This window comes from Struthio camelus, chromosome 2 (assembly GCF_040807025.1).
Source record: "Struthio camelus isolate bStrCam1 chromosome 2, bStrCam1.hap1, whole genome shotgun sequence".
Taxonomy (NCBI): Eukaryota; Metazoa; Chordata; class Aves; order Struthioniformes; family Struthionidae; genus Struthio; species Struthio camelus.
In genome coordinates, this window is record NC_090943.1 from 37,256,217 (window position 1) to 37,276,067 (window position 19,851).

Here is a 19,851-nt window from a genome sequence, read left to right on the forward strand (position 1 = left end):
CTCATCTGTTATCAAAGAGTAATTCCATAAGCCCTAAGCTTGTGCTGTCACTTACCAAGTTGGTCAACTGTTGCTCTGAGAATCAGTTTTCAGTTATAATTCTCACTGATGCTTACAACCTTAAGTATGAATTTCTCATACTGGCACAAATGAAATTTCAAGTGATTGAATGCAACCATTTAAAGTCATATTTCTAAAAAACACTTAGTTTTTTTAAAAAACTTGCTTAGTTTTGAATTTTGGTTTTCCAGAATGGCCAAACATGTTAATTTGTAAATAAATGCAAGTTCTTCCTCTAAATTTGATATAGTTGTTGGCTACAAGCATACACCATTCAAGTACTTCCTGCATAATCATTCAGATTAATAATTTCTGTTTCATTACTGTTAGGAAAGGAATATATTCACTTCAGATTACATTGTGATTTGTGTCAAACTATTCAAATAGCTTACAACATTAAATTTTTAGAAATTAGAATGCAAATATACAATATATGAAGTTAATCTGCACAGTATTTTGATAGCTAGCTAAAACAAAAACTTCGCCTCCAGTTAGTGAATCAAACTGACTCTTCCGAGAAACATGTTTAAGACGCTAGAAACAGCAGAGTTCATCCTCTCACATTTTGTTTTGGCCATATATGGTAAAAATTGAAGCACGAAAGCTTCTATCTAATTCTCAGATGGCATAAGCTAGCTACCAAAATTAACTGAATTGAACCCTCCCCCAAAAATATTTTTTTAAAATATGCATCACCCATCATATATTCCCCTTCTTTTTCCCCCAGAAGAGGCTGCTATAACACAAGTTAGGTTTTCAAAAATCAAAGCAACACCTTAGTTTCAGATATTCCATAGTTTCTGCCAATAGTTTGGCTCAAAGACAACTGTTACAGTTCACTAAAGTAACACGCGTTTCAGCATTGGGTAAAGCTGGGGGATGGAGGGAGGGATCTAGTTTAAACAAATGTTTGTCTAGATATGAGTCTCTAGTTTAAGCAAAAATGCTAATTGAGATAAAAAATCTAACTAGGTCATTTTCATGCAAATATATGTACTTATGCATTTATTAGATGTGATAGTGTAAGGATACAAAAAGCATTTGGGGAAAAAATAGTGAACTTGCAGTAGGAATGTGATCAGTTACACTGATAAGGTTACAGAAAAGATCCATCTTAATATAGGTACTCTATTAATGCCAATATTGATCAATTTTAAAAAGCCTACTCTAGCCTGAGCTACTTCTCATAAAAAGGCTTGAATGACATCAGCAGAACTGCTTCACTTTTCAGAGTAAGATAATTTTATGAAAACAGAGACTATCACTGAAAGTGCCCAAAGGCAAAAGTCTGCATTTATAACACTCGAGATCAGCTAAAAATATTTTTGTGCTGCAATTGCTATCACAGAGTAAGTTTAAGCTTTGTAAATATAATAAATAAAAAGTACTAGATGGTTGTGCTTCTTTAGAAAAGTCATAAAAATTGAACTGGACTTTTCTAGAAGAATGCACATTCACTGTACATCTTTCATACAAAAGAGATCGCCCAAAAAGGAACTTATAACCAGTACTGCTCAAACCAATTGAAGAGTTATTCTACAGATTCTTATGAGAACTTTGTCAGCTCCACATTTTAAAAAGATAATGAGAGACATTTTCATCCTCTGACACATTCCCTTGAATCCCTAACTTGCTGTCAGGTAGGAGATTTTCCAGTGAGTAGAGAAGCATGGATGCCAAAACAAGCAGGAAATGAAGAAATAAGATAGCAAAAGTCAAATATTATAACATCAGATCATTCAGTATCCAAAGCTTCAACATTTCTGACTAGAGGAAGGCTTGTCTGCACCTGCTAGGAAGTCGTTTGGATTTTTTTGGAGGCTTCTTTAAATTGTCGATGCCAAATATAATCCAAAACCTAGCCAAGCAGAATAAGCAACATCAGTCTCCTGTCTATAGTCCTTAGCTGCTAAGTATTTCTCTATCTTAAATTTTAGATGACCATATCTAACAAATTTCTTCCTGGAAAGACTCTTAAAGACATTCACATGTTCTCAGTGTTCTCTCATCTCCTCCAGAGGAGGATGAACCTTACAAGCATCCATTACCATGTTATGTTTGTGTGAGGAATCTGGGACCTTGAAGTGATGACTGGGAGCTGCTATAGTTGATTTCTGATTCTATCTTGGTTCTCCTGGGCTAACAAAAACATTTTAATATTTTCCTTAAACAAAAGTCCACTTCCAGAATCTTAGGCACAGACATGTTCAGTACCATTTCTCCTCTTAAAAAGAGATATGGGTCAAAAGTAGACATTATAGTTAAAGTAGAGGTAATTCGTCTTGTAAAAAGTAGCATCGTATCTTGGAAACACCCAAAATACATGCAAGAATGAACTTATACTAGATCTTGAAACCAGAAATACTTTCAAGCAAGTTTCAACTTGCACAGCATCCAAATATTTTTAATAAGCTTGCAACACAAGCTTTGTCAAGATTTTAGAAAATATTTCTGATTTTATTTAATTAAAACACTTACAACTACTATAATTCAAAACAGACATAACTCCCTCACTTTGATTTCTTTTTCCATTGGACAACACTGCATTTAAATCATGTTATGGCTTCCCCTATTTTGAGATCTCAACCCAAAGTCATATAAGAGATACTTTAAACAGAAATAATGCAACTATAAGCACCTATGAAAAAAGTCAAGTCTACAAGCAGCTTTCAGGTACCTGAACTTTTTTTTTTTTTTAAATACACTCAAATTGATTACATTTCAAGTTGACAATACCATTTTAAGTGTAATAAGTTTACTGAAATTACCTTGAACAAATCTGACACAATGACTGAAGAGAAACTGCAGGCATGTAGCTTAAGGCAGCATTGTAACAGAGTAGAAGGAACGTCAGCACTTTGAACCTGGAGTTTACAAGGGACATCAGAGATTAGATTGCCACTTTTACTTTCTAAAAAGAAATAAAACAAGTTGATATAGAAACATGCAAGAGTTTTATTTGAATAGACTTGGTATTGTATTTCAATAAAGTTATTGATAATTGAGTAGTTTGGGTCTGTAAATTGTCTCATCCCTACATGTTGTAATATGTGCTCCCATTCTTTATGCATCCACATTTAAACGTGCTTAAAAAAGGAAAAAAAAATCATATACCTTAAGTCTTAGCTATATTTAATACAAGATGTTAAGATTCATTAATGATTCTCAAGTAAAATCTTATTATACGGTTTACCTGTTCTGTGCTGTTAACATCTCCCTTTGAGGATGAGGTCCACTGTATACAACCCTGGACAAACCATGCTGGGATAAAGCTCCTTCAGTGAGAGCCATGGAGCCAATGCTGGAAGGCTAAAGAAAAAAGGCCAATCAAAACCTGAAGCCTTGCTACAATGCAAGTTAAAAACAGACAACAGATCAACATCATTGTATACAAGTTTTCAACTGGCTTAAGGTTATCTGACTACTACTTAGTCTTGGGTTTGAGAGGTTATTTTACACTAGACAGGGAGCAAGGCCTGGGAGAAGAAACAAATATATAGCTGGTGCACGGACATTATGCAGTTATTACTATTCAGACTTGAAAAGGCCTCAGAGATACCAATCAGCAGTAATCAATTACATTACTACATCATCATGCAAAATGTCAAACTAATTTTCACTTTTATTCCTAACTGACAGGCCCCAAAAAGCATATGGCATTTCACAATCAGTAACAACTTCATGTTTTAAAAGTCACTTACTTCATGATAGACTGAAGGTTTGGACAGAGACGGAATTGTGAAACTCAGCACTTTGCTATGGCCCTGTTTGTCAACTATCTCCTGCAAAAGACAAAGGCATCAAGGGTTACGCTGTACTACAGAAACCAAGCATTCAAAAACGTTAAATGCTAGAAGAGAGTAAGCGGATAAGGAAAACAAATCAATTATTACTGAACACATAGGGGCACTATCACGATCCAAGCTGCAAGCTAGAAATTATCTTTTTATTTGCTCCCTAACACAGTAGCTCAGTTTTGTTTCTGAAAAATAACATCAGTACATTTGCTTTTAACATTCAAATTACTTAGCAAAGGGCACACGCATTTTCATAGCTATTGGCTACCTTAAAAAAGACTAACTGGAAATCTCAATATATTTAAACAGTGTTACCATATTTTTAATTATATGCTAATTGCTGTTTGTGAAGGTTAACGCTCGATAATTCTGTTCTGAAAACTATTCACTCACAGAATAATGGCTCTATAAGCCATTTGTTTTGCCTCTGAAACAAGTGCAGCCTCATAGTTTGATCATAGCAGATATCAAAATATTTACAGAAGTCCAGGTTTGATAGTTATATACTTAGAGAAGAAAAGGAATCTATGAAAAAAGAATAGATGCAAAGCTTTAGAGAAGCCACTTTCCTGAAAGATAATACCACAATAGTAGGTCGACAGACTTCCCGTTCCTAAAAATAAGTGGAAGACTAAAGGGTAAGGCCAAAAAGATGTGCCAGGGTATCACAGAAGAACACTGAAGTACTTCAGAACTTCTTATTTCTGAAGCTTTTGTTCCGAGCTGCCAGACCAAAACCACGCATACAAGAACACTTTGCAGCACTGTCAGGATCTACAAGAGACAGCAATGGCAATTGGCACAGCTATAGCAAAGAGTACTTTTAGTAACTCTTGTCAAGAAGAAAATGATACTTAGAGAAGGCAACATCCCAGTTTCTGTGGGAAGGATTATTGGCTGCACCTTGGAGGTTTGGCTTGCAGTTAACCTAATTTCCCCATCAAGCACACATTCAGGATCTCTGGGATTTCAGCCAGTCTCGTATAAAGATCCTAAAGTTCAGAAAGAGAAATCCTGTACATACCGTGTATTTAGACAGTATATTCCCTTTTTGACTCCACCTCTCTCTATCTTCTAGTACTGAGTTATTAATTAGAGTGCTTCCAGATTCCCGCCACACAGTTCTGTATTCTGAACGTTATCATCCAATGTTTTTGTTCAGCAGCAGATTCCATACACTCAAAGGTGGAGAGAGGAGCTTCAATAAAGTGTCTCTTAACAACTCCTTCTCAGAAGTCACTAGGTTGAAGGACTAACTTCACATGCTAGTCATTAAAATCCTTGTCTTAAAGTGGAATACAATGGGGGAAAGGAATACCGAGAAATATCACAAAGGCATAGGGAGCTGTTCAGTCTGAATACAGTCATACTGCTCCTTCGTTCTCCACATAAGTTACTTACCCTTTAATTTTGCATCAGTGTGGAAATCAGTTTCCTGAATATTTGGAAGGGGAAAGAAGATAGCTATATCCAAACTTTAAAATGAAATGTCAAAATATTGACTTTTTTATATTTTGATTTGACTTACAATTAAGTTTCAGGAGTAAATTTCAAGATCTGAAGTACATTAGAAAAACCGATACCTGCAGCCCGGAAAGCTAAAAAAATCAACTGCATGCACTATCTACCTCCGTGAAGTCTGTTCTTCAGCTTTACCTCAAATTGAAGGTAGAACAAACCAATTCATGATATTAAGTTCAGCCCCTCACAATGTAGTGAATTTACAATTATTCTCAGCAATATTAAACAGTTCAATTTGCTTCACAAAGAGTGCAGGACTCAATTCAGGATGTTAATTCCCCTCAGACTCCAAGAGATCACTGCACTTATTTACAGAAGGGTTGCTATTTGTATCTAATAAAATAAGTATTTAAGCAGATCACCTCTTACCTTTTGAGCCTGGTATACTAAAGAACAGCACACCATCCCGATTGTTTAAATCGTAAGTATTACATAACATTAACAGAGGCAAAGAAATCAGCATCAGTAACTTGGCATTGCTTTAGCATTAGTATTTGCTACGTGTTAAAGCACAACAGCAAAAAAAAAAATTGTTTCCAAAAATTTCATCAGTCTACAGCTTCCTACAGAGGCTTGCTGTAAAACTCCTCTGACCCCAAGCAACTGGAGATGGGATGGCTACGGCAGTAATTGATGAAGAAACTGCTCAGCGCTAAGAGAAGAAGCTCTGAGAAGAGAGCCAGTTACTGCACTGGTTTCAAGCCTAACTGTAAATATCTTTAATCCTAGGAGGTACGAGTGATTAGAGCCACATATTTTAACTATTTTAGATGCTTTTGTCACGGAAATAAAGGAGTGAATCAGCTAGAGGCATAAGATGCACCATATGCTTTCCAGGAATGCTTTTCTTCTCGGCTACAATTAAGAAGATAGAAAGCACGTATAGCCTGTATTTTGCCAAATACAGAATTGAGTATATTAATTCAGGTATTTAAGTAGCCTCCTAGAAGAAAATGTTTTCATTAGCTTGGCACAAAGACATTCAAGGTTGGTCTGAGAAGAGGGACAGGCAATGCCTTCTCCAGAATTTCAGAGTGGGAAGAGGAGACCTCAAATTTCATCACTGCTTCACTTCCCAAAAGGCCTTCCTAACACATCCAGAACATGTAAACTACACTAAAAAGAATCCCAAAAGACATAACACTAAACTTCTCATAGAAAGTGAGAAGCCATAGAAAGATTAAATGTATTTTGCCTGCAGTAACTAAAATATGGCACTGTTAAGGTTCCTTCATTATTGTGTTCTTCAAAGTCACAATTTAATACAAAACAGTAATTTTTCATATAAATATGAAAAAGGTTATTAAATGAAGATGAAAATGAAAAGAGACCTGTTAAGTTCTCAAATCTGAACAATCTGTTCAAAATCAAAGACCAAAAGTTTGCTGAAAGCAAAGTTTTTGCAATTCCTCTAACAGCCAAGATACCCAGAAAACATGAGCGATTACTTCAAAAGCAGCTCCTCTAAAAAGTCTCAAGCAGAATGTATGTTTAACCACAATGTCTAGAAAAAAGATTGTTTCAAGTACTCCTCTGGCCCCTTCAGCTATTAGTGCATTACACTTCCCAAGAACCAGAGGAAAAAGCAAAAAAAAAATATTCACCAAGATGAAAGAATCTAAAGTTCATGATGTAGATTTCAGACTAGGGCATCACCTTCAAGAATCAAAATTTGCAAGAGCCCATAAAATAGTTCCCTCTTTAGATACCTAATCACTTCATTTCAGTTCTGAAACAAAAAACTTACCATTATTCCCCAGCAAATTATTCTATATAGTATCCCCAAAAAGCACACTAGTATTTTTAGACCTGAATAATTATGCGCAAATACAAACCAAGTTGTAAACTCCTAGGAGAAGAGCCTCTATGCAACCACTGCTCTGCAAATCTCTGCTGGCTGAGACAGCAAGATAGCACCACATCAATTCTGGTAGAAACTGCAGTGTAAACCGCAGTAGTTGTTCCTCACCACTGCGATAAAACTCAAAGAGCTGATGGCAAACCGGCTCCAGGAGCTGAAACACAAATTACAACTGTTAAGGCATAAAACGTTACAAGAAATTGCACCTTGCGTGGAAGTAAAACTGATGAATCCTTTGGACAAAACCATAAGGTTATAAACACTACATTTTAGCTATTTGGAAGTGATGCAATAATTGCCTAAGTCGCACATTACACACTTTTCATCCCTTATAACGTACTTCCAGATGATGAAAGTGGAGTCCTCCATCCCACCTGAAGGAAGAATACCAACAGCTCCCTCCTCTCATTTTTGGCTCTCTTCCTCTAGCCTCAAAGGAGTAAATAGAGGGTACTGGTTATGACCACAGCTTATACCATGCCCTCAATATTTAAGACACAGGAAGAGTATCTGAAGAGAAGTTCTCATTACTCTAGAGCTCAAATAGCATACACAAAAAAACACTTTTACCTACCAAGTGAAAGCAATATAACACCCATATTCAAAGTATTACAACTGACTAATTCTTAAGTCTGCTTGAACTGTATAGTCAATCTTCCTATTCTTATCTAAATCTTTCAGAAACTTCTGCTTATTTCTAGGTTTGAGATAGACAATGGAAAATGTTAAGAATTTAGAAAATATATATTCTAAATCATGTATCTGCAAGTAGTAGCAAATAAAAGGACCCTACCATCTAAGAAACCATTTTTTGAAAAAATCTAGACTCCTGATGCACTTCTATCAGCAGACTTCACAAAACGAAATCTGAGATTCACACCGTTCCTAACTTTTTAAAAACCAACTCCAGTTGGTATTTTTAAAGGGAAAAAAAGTCATTACACAAAATATGACATTTTCCAGCTGCAAATCTCTGAAGGACGGAAGGATTCAAATGCAACACACCTAGAGGATTAGTGGGTTTCTTTCAGTAGTAGACATTTGGGAAAAATCAAAAAAAAAAAAAAAAAAACACACCACACACAACACACTAACAGCAGCATTTCTTAATCTTCCAATATATGCAACTTGTCTTTGGAAAATCATTTATGAAAAATCTACAAAGGCAAAAAGGCAAGCCAAACTTAAATGACTTGTCAGTTTAAAAGCAGAATGTCAGCGATCCTTCTGAAAAACCTTACCAGCGCAAATGCCTTCCTTCTTCAGCTTTTATTTTTCAAATAATTTGCATGCTTCATTTAATAAAGCAGCAGGTTCGGAATGATGTAGTTGAACTTTAAAAGGGACAGAAATAGCTATGACAAGTATCCATGTTCATACTGTTATCTCAGTTGAGACAGCTTCAAATCAACAAGTTTACAAATGTAATCAGTACAGAAACAGCTTTTCTTCCTCAAAATGCCACCACAGCATGATAAAACCTAATGTGCAAACCCACTGATGAGTTGTTGCTGTTTCAAAATACTGTTTTACACTAGACCAATTGTAAAAGGTATGAAAACCAGACTGAGACAAGGGTTTTAATGCTAGAACAGAAAAATATCCTAGTAATCTCATCCTTGCTCCTTTTAAGTTGCATCCAAGTACGTTAGACAATCCAAACACTCCTTCAGGCATTTGCATTAGGAAATAAAAAGGGTATTATCTAAGAGCACAACAACAGTGCTTTACATATAAAATAACAACAACAACAACCTTTATTTTCTAAAGGAATAAACTTCCTCAAAAAAATTTAAGGTTGACCCTCAGATGTCTACGCAATGAAGTATCACCTTAAATTTTCATACCTACTGGAGACTCTCCGTGTATCAAATTACATTTTTCTCCATCATTTATGGCCCAATAATCTCAAAGTTTACCAGCAAAGCTACTATGAATTGGCTGCAGCATACATAAGTAGTTCATTTTCTCTCTCAAACGTTAAGCCTTTGGAAATGCAAACAAAAAAAGCATATGAAAAGCAAACATGCTTTTGGAAAATGCACAATCATGGATGCAAAGACACATTGTTACTCTTCAAATGCTATTAAGTAAATTAATTATATCCCCCAAAGGTGAGATTAAATACAATTTTAAGGCACAGATAATTATCACATTAGAAGTACATATATTCAAAGGTATCAAAATGGGGGTGGAGGGTTGTTCGCCTGTTTTTATCTCAGCAGTATTTGTAGGGTTCATGCATCAATCCTGCTCCTTGGCATAACATGCACAGGATAAGAAAGGACAGCACATGTCCTAAACTACAATGCAGGCTGCGGTTATACAATGCAGGTAACAGATCTCAAAGAACAGTTGAGAGGAAAGAAATTACTCATCTTTAAGTGCTTACTTCTAAGTATTTTCACAATGTCGAAACCTCAAGCAGTGCTTTCCACAAAATATCAGATACTCAGAATGGCCCAAATAAAGATTTTAGGACTGTTCTCTCAGGGCCTCACAACACTTTCACATGTTAATGCTGACTTTTCATTTCAATTCAAAGTTTCACTTAATAGAGAATTCTTTGATACCTTGTCCCAGAATTATCTGAAAGATCTCTTGAGCAGAATTATCAGGGCCTCGGCCACTCTGCTACTAAGGTCCATGAGAAACCTGGTCATAGCCAGTAGTAGTAAGAAATCAAAGAACATATGGAAGTACCAACTGAAAGCTATCAACAGGGGACTCCTCAGATTAATTTATATAGTTACATGTATTTTGAAGGCCAGGCAGCCTTAAGTCAGAAGTTGGAATGACCCAGAATGCCTTTCTGAGCAACATAAAGAAAAGTAACAGCATTTCTTCTCTACTGGAAAACCTGGGAATTTTTCTACCAGCGTCCTCTCTAAAAACACACCTGTATGGGAAGTATTTTACCCTCTGCCCAGTATTGGCATCATCATAAACTTTGGCAAAGTTCCATATGCTAGGTCTTTTCAGAAGAGGAATGAAGGACTTGCAACAATTTTCAAGTAATACTGTTTTCAAATAATATTGATGTTTTGGAACACGCCTTCTCAACTCATATACAAGGCTTTGTTAGATGGTAGAAAGGGAGAAAATACAGTTACCAAGATCCAATCAAAACCAGCTCAGTCTGTTCCAATCTTACCTAGACACATGAAAAAAACTGCAGCCATGGGGTATGGACCATCCCTTGCACATGCGCAGAGCAAACCTACCCCTCAAGAAATTTCTAAGGAAGTGAAAGGGGTTTTCTTTTGCCATCACTTCAGCAAACGTACATCTGTTGTACAAATGCATATATTTACTAGTGTTTAGAACAACAAAAAGCCCTAACACCTACACAATAACTTGGAAGGATTGCAAACCTACCGAACATTGTCCTCTTGGGTTATAACAGATAAGCTTCTGACAGTTATAGATTCACATTCAAGTGATATTGAATTACAGAAAAAATTCAGTCAGTCTTAAACACCTTCTCAGTTCTTTAACATACTCCTCAGTTCTGTACCCAAGTCCTGAAGCCCTTCAGCACAATCTACCAGCTTAGCTATGTTGTGTATGTAACAAAACTGGTGAGCAGTTTCCATCCTACTGTCATTGCTAAGAACATATCCTAATAAAATTAGGAGGAAAAGTATTTTGTAGCAGGAGCTCTGTAGTTCTGAGATAACTAGTTAGAACACAATTACCTAGCATGCAAGCTTTTTTTTTTTTTTTTTTTTTTTTTTTTTTAATTCTGCTGCCGTTACATCAGACGTATCTTATATCAGAGACATCTGATATACTCACTTCACTTTGTGGCTCCTGAATTACTTTGTAAAGAGACGAAACCAGAGCACTCTTGTCTTTCAAGTTTGTAGCATAACTGGATATGGATGCTTCTGGCAGTGTCTGAAAAAAAAAAATCATATCTATTAGAAAAAGCAATTTTAGCGTTAAAATAACAGCTATTTCAACAACAATTTTTCATCACAAGTTTCTATAAAAGTTTACTATAAAAGAAAACTTCTTTCACAAAGAAATATTCAATATAGAAATTACTGTGTTTAAGACAACAAAATTGCTAGAAGATATGTTACATTTTATCATAATTCTGCAGATAGTTCCATGCAAAACGTAATTAAATTGGAAATAGAGGAAGAGCAACAGTTTCAGAGGTGTAGTCCTGCTGAACGTACATAAAAATAGTACATTGATAAAAATCAGAAAAAAAACTTCCTACTCCATTTTTGCTATTTTCAGTGGTACACACTCACCCATTGTAAAACCTGAGTACTGATTTGTAAACTGCTAAGGAGTTTTCCCGAGTCTGACTGTACAGAGTCAGTGAGCATTACTACAGGATGCATTGACCATACACAGCCAGTGAACATTATCACAGGATACACTGGCCACAAATCCACGCTGACATAAACAGCTCTTCTCTAACATTAAATTGGGGTCTTTCTGCCCATACTTAAAAGGCTAAAGAAGCTGTACATTTAAACTCATTATTTCTAGGTCTTATAATACTTTTATCTGCAAGGAGATCAGACTCCATTACACAGATAGCATAACAGAGTGATTCCCAGTACATCAGAATAGACCAGGAGCAAAACTTACAGTCACGTCCCAGTTTCTACTCAAATCAAAGCCCCCATACACCATCCCTCTTCCAAAACACAATCAATATTAGGAAGAAAAAAAAGGATGGAACAAAACATCAACGTGCACATTTGAAATATAAAAGAAATCCATCATGCTACTAGAATTTTCACAATTTTTTTTTTTTTTTTTTTTTTTTAAAGAAGTGTCCGACTTTCAACCCATTATACAGATTTGTAACTATTCAACAGCAAGATAATTATGGAACGCTGAGGACTCATAAGACACTTCAATAGTAGTTTGAGGCAACTGAGAAATTACCTAACAATCCAAGACAAACTCTAGTATAGAGAAATAAGATTAGACTAGAATCCACATGGATACATAATAAGGTACGTTGCATTTTCCTTTACAATTATACAGCATACTTAAGGTGTTCTTCCCGATAAGCAGATAGCATATGAATCTTCCACTCTAGGATTTTCAAGACCACAGTTTGATCATGACCAGAAGTTATGGTTTAATAGCACAGCGTTAGAAGATTAAACTTCAATTTCTATCTGTCAAGTTTTTTAAAACTATTAAGTCTAGGTGTTACATAAACCCACTTTTTCAGCTGTTAGAAAGCCTAAGAGCAAGCAAGGCTCAGCGTACAACTCAGTAGAACGGGGCTGGGTGACTCATCCGCTTTTGAAGGGGGGGGGGGGGGCCTATTTAGTAATTGTGCCCAGAAACGTGTGTCAAGTTTCAGATGGAAAATACTGAATTGAAGTACACCGCATCAGAATAATGACATAGATTTACTATTTCTAATTTGTATCATTTTTCAAGCTAAATAGCAGCTAAATAGCAGCATTTACATATTGATATCGTGCTGGCAAGGTTGCTCTGAAGTAACAGACTACAGAAATTCTGGTTTCCTTGCAGCTAGCTTATCCATCTGGCGTTGCAGTTGCCAGACAGCAGCCTGACCAAGTTACTCATGAGGGTATGGTAAAATGACTGTTCCTTACTTCAGAGTTGTCTTTAGTATCATTAAAGAAAACTCAGAAAATAATCAACACTGAAAAATATCTAGCTACTGTTTCTTGGTGTATCCAGATTTTTTTCCCTGTAGCAAAGGCAGACAGAGAAGACTAATGATATCTGTATTCTGCTTTATTTTTGAGGTTTTCTCCTGTACAGTTTTTGCCCTCCTTAGAGTCAGGCCTGGTCTAACACAACAATGCAACAGCTGGCAAATGCAAGCTGCAAAGGAATGAAATTGGCACCTGCCTGTAAATGACGTTTTGAACGCAAAACATATAGCAATCCAAGTCAGAACAGGATACGAGAGAAGTCACAGCAGTTCATCAACTAAGGTGAACAGCTACTGTCGTGCAGAGTTAAATTTCAAATGACAAAACTTAATGAAGGCACTCTGGAAAGAATGAGTATGAATAACTTATATATTCTGTAAAAGGTAAACGGCACACAAATATTTGACAGACCAGTATTTTGAGTACAACTTGATAGCCTATAGTTCATTCTCAGCCAAAAGTTGAAATAGAGCAAAATGTAATAAAAATTATTTTATCATAGCCCATTGAAGATTTCCCCCCATTCATCCACAATATACATTTTCACTGTTCTGTATCAGTACATAATCTCAAAGACAAAGAAAAGAATCCTTTCAAGCACAAATGTGTATATTTAATGTCAGCTCAACAAAATTCAAGGTTAAAATTTGTCTTCATTTTCTACAACAATCAAGCACTCCTGCATACTGCTCCAGCAGCAACTCAAACACTAGTACTGCACATCTCATATGTTACCTTGAACTCCGACAACCACTCTTCCACAACCCCTCTATCCACAGCTAACATCTTCCAACATCTGTTCCAAAACCTTTAGCCTGAAAGAATAAACAAAAACAATTTGTGAAAACTATGGAATTACTGAATTAAACAGAATTGAGCAAGATCAAGTTCCTGTGAATATTTAAGAAATCTTATCTTGCTTTCACTTCTTAACGTTTCACATGCTCAAACTTTTATTCTACCTCACTTATGCAAGCTGCTGGAAGCATTAAGCATAGGAGTCTTCACACACAGCAGTTAAATTCCACATATGTATTGCGTAGGAAGCTCAATAAGTCAAAGATCTGCAAAAATGGCATTTTAGAAAGGGAAAATATTATCCTCTCATTCTCAATTTATTTTTCAGCAGGACTCGCAAGAAATTTGTATTAACTCAAAGAGAAATCACGGTTTAGGTTCCTGCTACTCCTGACTTGGAAAAGGGACACCGAAATAACGACTGAAAGAATGCCCTTCATTCCTCCCCCTTCACGCTATTTGCGAGACAACTAGTCTGCTGCCTCAGCATAGAGCCCAAGGGGGACACGCCTGCCTAACAGGCCACAAAACTTCAGAAAAAGCAAGATCATCCATACCAAAACTTGAACACCATAGATTTAAAGTGGCTTTTGAAACCCACTTCTGATCTCCCTTAATATTCCCGTTAGTATTTTTAAAAACGCTTTAAAATAACTGTTCTTCGGAACAGCTTATTCTGAAACAAAGAACAACATATCATTAAGATACAAAGCTATTAAAGGTCAAAAAGGACAGGCCGCAAGAACACACCAGTATGTAAACTACGCAACAACATACATTGATTTACCCAAATTGTAATGAGGGATTTCAAACAAACAAGGATGAAATTAAATTCTGAGCTGAAGTGCGGGGGGGGGGCACAAAATAAAAATAAAAAAAACCCATGCATGCCCTTACTTGAAGAAGTGTTCACTCATGTTAGATAGCCCATCAATTTTGTATTGCTAATTTTAAATTAGTTATGAAGTAGTGATAACCAAGGATGGCGTTTGTTCAGCAATAACAAGCAACAAGAGGGGAAAGGAAGAATTGCCTTGTATACCTCACAAATAAAAAAAAAAAGCATTTGCTCTGAGGTCCAGACTGCAATGGAATATATCCGGAGAATTTTAGGAAGCATAAATAAAGGGAAAAGAACCCAACACAGCTATGGCAAGAGCTCACTATAAGCCCTTCAAAGCAGGGGGGAGGAGGGAAGTTAAGTGAGCCTTTACTTAAGGAGAAAGCTACTAAAATCTTTCAAGGCATTTGATAGTGAGGAAATAACTATTATTCTTTTTCCAGTGCATATCTGAAAGCAGAACAGGCTGTTCAGCAACTTCTTGAAACATGTTAATACATAGTAATAGAGTAAGCAGCAACAGGTTTTCCCCCTCACTAGCACTTTCTACCAGTTCTTTCTTTTAAAGTGAAAAGCAGCTTACATTACATAGCATATTAATGGTTATTCAAAAAAGGAAAGAAAATAGTGGGATAAGAATAATAGACTTTAAGAGAAAATAAAGTAGGCTTCAAGTTCTCCCAAGGTTTTAAGCAGCATTTCATGGCCAGTGGTTATATGGAAAGCGTAGTTCAGGGGGGCTGGCAGTTTCCTCAAGAGACAGTCATGAGGAAACAAGCACAGATTATTCCAAGGAAAAGGGAAAGGAAAGACAAGAAGGAAAAAAAAAAAATGACAGCTTAATCATGAGTTCAAGTCATGAGCTCTTCAAATTATCTAAACTTCAATGTAGTGGGGTAACTCACATAACCAAGTGCTGCCACAGCTCAATACAAGGGCTTTAGGAAGGACAGACCGGGATGGGGAGGACAGACCGGGATGGGGAGGACAGACCACACTGCCTTTTATGTGAGACAGCAGCAGGAGAGCATGGCGCTCTGCCAAGGGACACATAATGAACCAGCTGAGAGTTTATGGGTCCGGATTAGTGGGCAGACTAGCACAGGTGATGGCAATGCAGGTTTCTGAAGTGCACTGATGATAACCTCCTAACAAAGCTAATCAAGACACTGATGAGGGCAGGCACTCTGATGAACCTCACACCTACAAACAAGGAAGAACTGGCTGAGGATGCGACTGTCAGGGGCCACCATGGCTCCACTGACCAAGAGATGGTGGAGGACCCTGCAAGGAAGGAACAAGGCCACCAATAACACCAGTCATTATGTTTAGAGGGGGAAGGGAAAGGAACCTTGAACAAGATACAGTTCAACTCCGAGATCGCAGGAGAGCGGGCGTTAGCCTGGTCAACGATTCCCTTGGAAGAAACCCAGGGGACACTGCCCCAGGCAGAAGAGGCTCCAGGAGAGCTGGTTCATTTTCAAGGATCACCTCCTCCAAGCTCAAAAATGATCCATCCTGACGAGCAGTGAATCAAGCAAAGGCAGCACAGAGCCTGCATGGATGAACAAGGACCTCCTGGCAAAACTCAAACACAACAAGGGAGCGAACAAAAGGTGGAAACAAGGACAGGAGACCTGCAAGGCGTGTAGGGACACTGTCCAAGCATGCAGGGATGGGGTCGGGTGTCTCCAGCAAGCTGAGGGAAGTGATCCATCCCCCTCTCCTCAGCCCTCGCGAGGCTACAGCTGGAGTGCTGGGCCCAGTTCTCAGCTCCCCGGTACAAGACACACAGGGACTTCACACAGGAGTGAATCCAGCAAGCGATCTTGAGGACGATGAAGGGAGTCATATGAGGAGAGGCTGAGAGAGCTGGGATTGCTTAGCCTAGGGAAGATAAGGCTTAGGCGGGGAGGATCTTATCAATGTGCACACATATCCCACGGGAGGGTGTAAAGGAGTTGAACTCAGGCTCTTCTCAGTGGCGCCCTGTGACAGGACAAGAGGCAATAAAATACAGGAAATCATGTTTAAGCACAAGGAGGAAGCTCTTTCAGAGTGACAGTGACTGAGCACTGCAACAGGCTGCCCACAGAGGTTGTAGAAGCTCCAGCCTCACAGAGGCTCAAAACCCACTGAGACACAGTCCTGAGCAACCTGCTCTAGTTGACCCTGCTCTGAGCAGGAGCTTTTGCACTAGACCATGTCCTGATGTCCCTTCCAACCCCACTCATTCTGTGATTCAGTAGGGCTAAAGAACAACTAGGATTGTCATGAAGGAAACCCATCTAGCTAAATGATACTCCTTTCTGAGCAGTTCTAATTATCTCTAAAGGTATAACTGAAGATATGTATAAGTGGTCTCTGAATGGAACAGGCTTTGTGTCAAACTCTGAGATGAAGTGAGGCTTTCAAGCATAATATATATGCTAGCAATCGCAAAGGCCAGTCCCACATCAGTTATTGAAGCAACAGCCCCATCAGTTCCTACAGAATCCAAGATCTACTAGTCTTATTTCCATTCCTGTGAAGCAGGACCTTTGTGCTACTACAATGCTTTTGCATTGTCTCATGTTTCATCAGGTTTAACAAGAGTTATCACTTCCTAGTAGGCCCCATTACTAGCACAAACCCCCGTGCTAATATTGAGCGTTCAAAGCAAGAAACCCATGATTTAAGACATCCAAAGGAGACCTGGATATGTGGACCCATATCTGGTATCACATTCACCAAACTGATAAATTAATTTTCACCTAGTTCTACTGATCCATTAAGTATTATTTTCAGATTAAAGACTTGCAGAGAATGCAGGATTCATTTGATCAGCAGAAGCAGCAAAAGCATCCTTGGCTGGCATTATCTATTGCACAAATACTTCAAGCTTCAATAACTGTATTTTCAAACCAGGCCTTTTTCTGGTACGTCAGGCAAAAGCACGAACATTGGACATGAAAAGCTACAAAAAGCTGAACCAAAAGAAACAGGAATAAGTTTTGCTGATCTGGTCTTTGATCTTTAAAAGAACGGAAACATTCCGTCAAGAATTAAGATAGCTGAGATGCACAAAAAACACAAACTTCCCTTATTTTACCTTCACATGTAAAAACGCATATACCCTTTTCAAGGTGCTCTTTAACTTCAAGCACGTACACATTCAGAATAATACACATGTACTAGTGTCAAAATGAGAAATCTAGTTTTATAATTATTTTCCTTGAGGAGAAAGAGTAAAGTTCTCTGCTAGACTGTTCTCTCCTTTGGGGGGGGGGGAGGAGGGGGGAGCCTACACGTATCAGGTATGCATGGTCTATTACAACGGGCTAACAATCTACTGTTTTGTTGAGGACTGCTGCATTTTGTGCTAGTTAAATAACTAACAGATCAAGCTGGACTGCAACAATGTATAGACAGTTCTGACAAACAGACTGTTCTAAAGGCAGGATTAACAAGTTTCCATGCAGCTTATCTGAAGTCTCTAGAAAGTTCACATACACACAAAAGTTAACTTAAACTGATTTTTGAACATTAAATAGATCATAATAAGGCCTAAGTAATAGCATCTATTAAAACTCTATGGAATAAATCCCAATAGGATTAGGAAAAAAAATGCATGCCTGAATTATACTTCCATTGAGTGGATTCAACTGCAAAATATAGGCCAGAATAAGCATTAAGCACTCCAGTCACTATACAACCAAAGCAGTATGAAGTGGATAAACTGGATATACACAAAGCAACCACACTTTAAAACTGCTTTGAGAGCGTACTTTGTAAATACGTAACTACCAAAATTGTAACTTAAATTCAAACAATACAGCAAGCACTAAACAGCATCTTCTGAAAAGAGTCTGGTTTCAAGCTACATCAGCAAATAACTCCCTTTGAATAAAATGACTTTTCCCTTGGCCTCTTCCTGTCAGTCTCCTGCAGGGAGTTCAGATAAACAGAGTTTGAGAATTAAGTGAAAAACAAATGACTTTTGTCCATATACTCCCCACAACTCAAACAACACTGACTAAAATTCATCGGCAGCTGTGAATGTCCCCACCCTCCTCATTCCAACAGTTTAAGAGGCAGAGGCATTTTGACACGCTGATGGAGGACTGCTGCAGGAGAGAGGAGCAAGTCTCAAAGACCCAAATGACACCACAAAATTACCTGCGATGAATTTCAGTAACAGATTATCACATATCTGTCAAACTTTTTAAGAGACATCTGCAAACATTCTTAGCTTGTATCACATATAAGGTAAAGCAACTTTAGGCAACCTTCTTCATTCATTCTTCATATAGGCAACATTCTTCTTTCATTATAGATTATATCCCATTACTTCTCATTTGCTGTATGAGGAAAGCATGCATGGCTACTGCCGCCCAGCTTAATGCATGGCAAATCCATTCATGTTTTAGCCTCATGTGTTAAAAGCACTCTGGAGTATTTTCACTAGAATCTCACTTGGATAAGCAGCAAGAAATAGGATTTACATTAAACAATAAGTAACAAACCAGCTTCCTTAATAGATCACTTATTTAATGTAAACATACAGTGATTAATGTAAACATACAAGCCATACAGCCCTTAATCTCTAATATTGGAACTAGGACACACTATGGATGTAACTGAGCTCTAACGCCAACAAGAGCAGAATAAATCTAAGTTATTATTTTTTTCCACTCAAAAGTCTACAATCCATTTTGATACAGCTTGAGGTAAGACTGTTCTCTGGATTTGTTCCCAAAGTAATAACCAGCCTTTGAGAGCTGTGAATAGATCTTGTTCTACTCTAATACTATAATAAAACTCTCCTAACAGAGGAGATATCAATTTCTGCTTCGTTTCAAGATGCATGGTACATCTGGCATAAGATATCAAGCAAGCGTATCTGAAAAGCAAATCTTGTTTGAAAGAGATTTCAAGCAAGTCTCTGTAATCTTTTTTTTTTTTCTTCCCTCCGTTGCAGAACAAATACACCAGGAACTTACTGAGGTTGCTGTGTTCAGTTAGAGAAAAAAGTTGGTATGTGTCAAGTTCATGGAGGTCAAGCCAAGATGAAATAAGGTGTCCTCTTTCACAAACTTACTTATGGATCCATCTACTTAAATGACTTTAGCTTTCCATTCAGTCACTTGAGATTTTTAAATGTAATAATATCAAATTGCAGCCTAGAAGGAAACCACACCCAACACCACACACAGGTTGTTTTTTAAAAATAAATTCTCACAATGGGTGCCTTCCTTTAGTAAAGCTACCTAACCTTTGCAAAATTTAACCACAGAATGTGTGTGTAAATGAAACCTGGAT

The 19,851-nt window shown here is 37.4% G+C and overlaps 1 protein-coding gene across 30 annotated transcripts in view; it reads right to left on the reverse strand.

Moving 5' to 3' along the window:
• HYCC1 (hyccin PI4KA lipid kinase complex subunit 1) overlaps nucleotides 1-19,851 on the reverse strand; it is a 52,528-nt gene that overhangs the window by 17,824 nt on the left and 14,853 nt on the right. For 11 of the 30 annotated variants that reach the window (XR_011139640.1, XM_068935074.1, XM_068935090.1 and 8 more), the window contains exons 2-7: nucleotides 13,647-13,726; nucleotides 11,038-11,139; nucleotides 7,214-7,393; nucleotides 3,762-3,842; nucleotides 3,254-3,369; nucleotides 2,829-2,924 (exon numbers count right to left, since the gene is read on the reverse strand). Coding sequence is in view for 29 of the 30 variants with exons in the window: in XM_068935074.1 (XP_068791175.1) it covers nucleotides 2,829-2,924; nucleotides 3,254-3,369; nucleotides 3,762-3,842; nucleotides 7,214-7,393; nucleotides 11,038-11,139; nucleotides 13,647-13,697 (626 nt within the window). In the remaining variant the exon portion in view is untranslated. Of the gene's footprint in view, nucleotides 1-2,828; nucleotides 2,925-3,253; nucleotides 3,370-3,761; nucleotides 3,843-7,213; nucleotides 7,394-9,086; nucleotides 9,226-11,037; nucleotides 11,140-13,646; nucleotides 13,727-19,851 lie in introns of all 30 variants that reach the window. The other 19 variants (XM_068935096.1, XM_068935077.1, XM_068935093.1 and 16 more) reach the window with 5 other exon arrangements.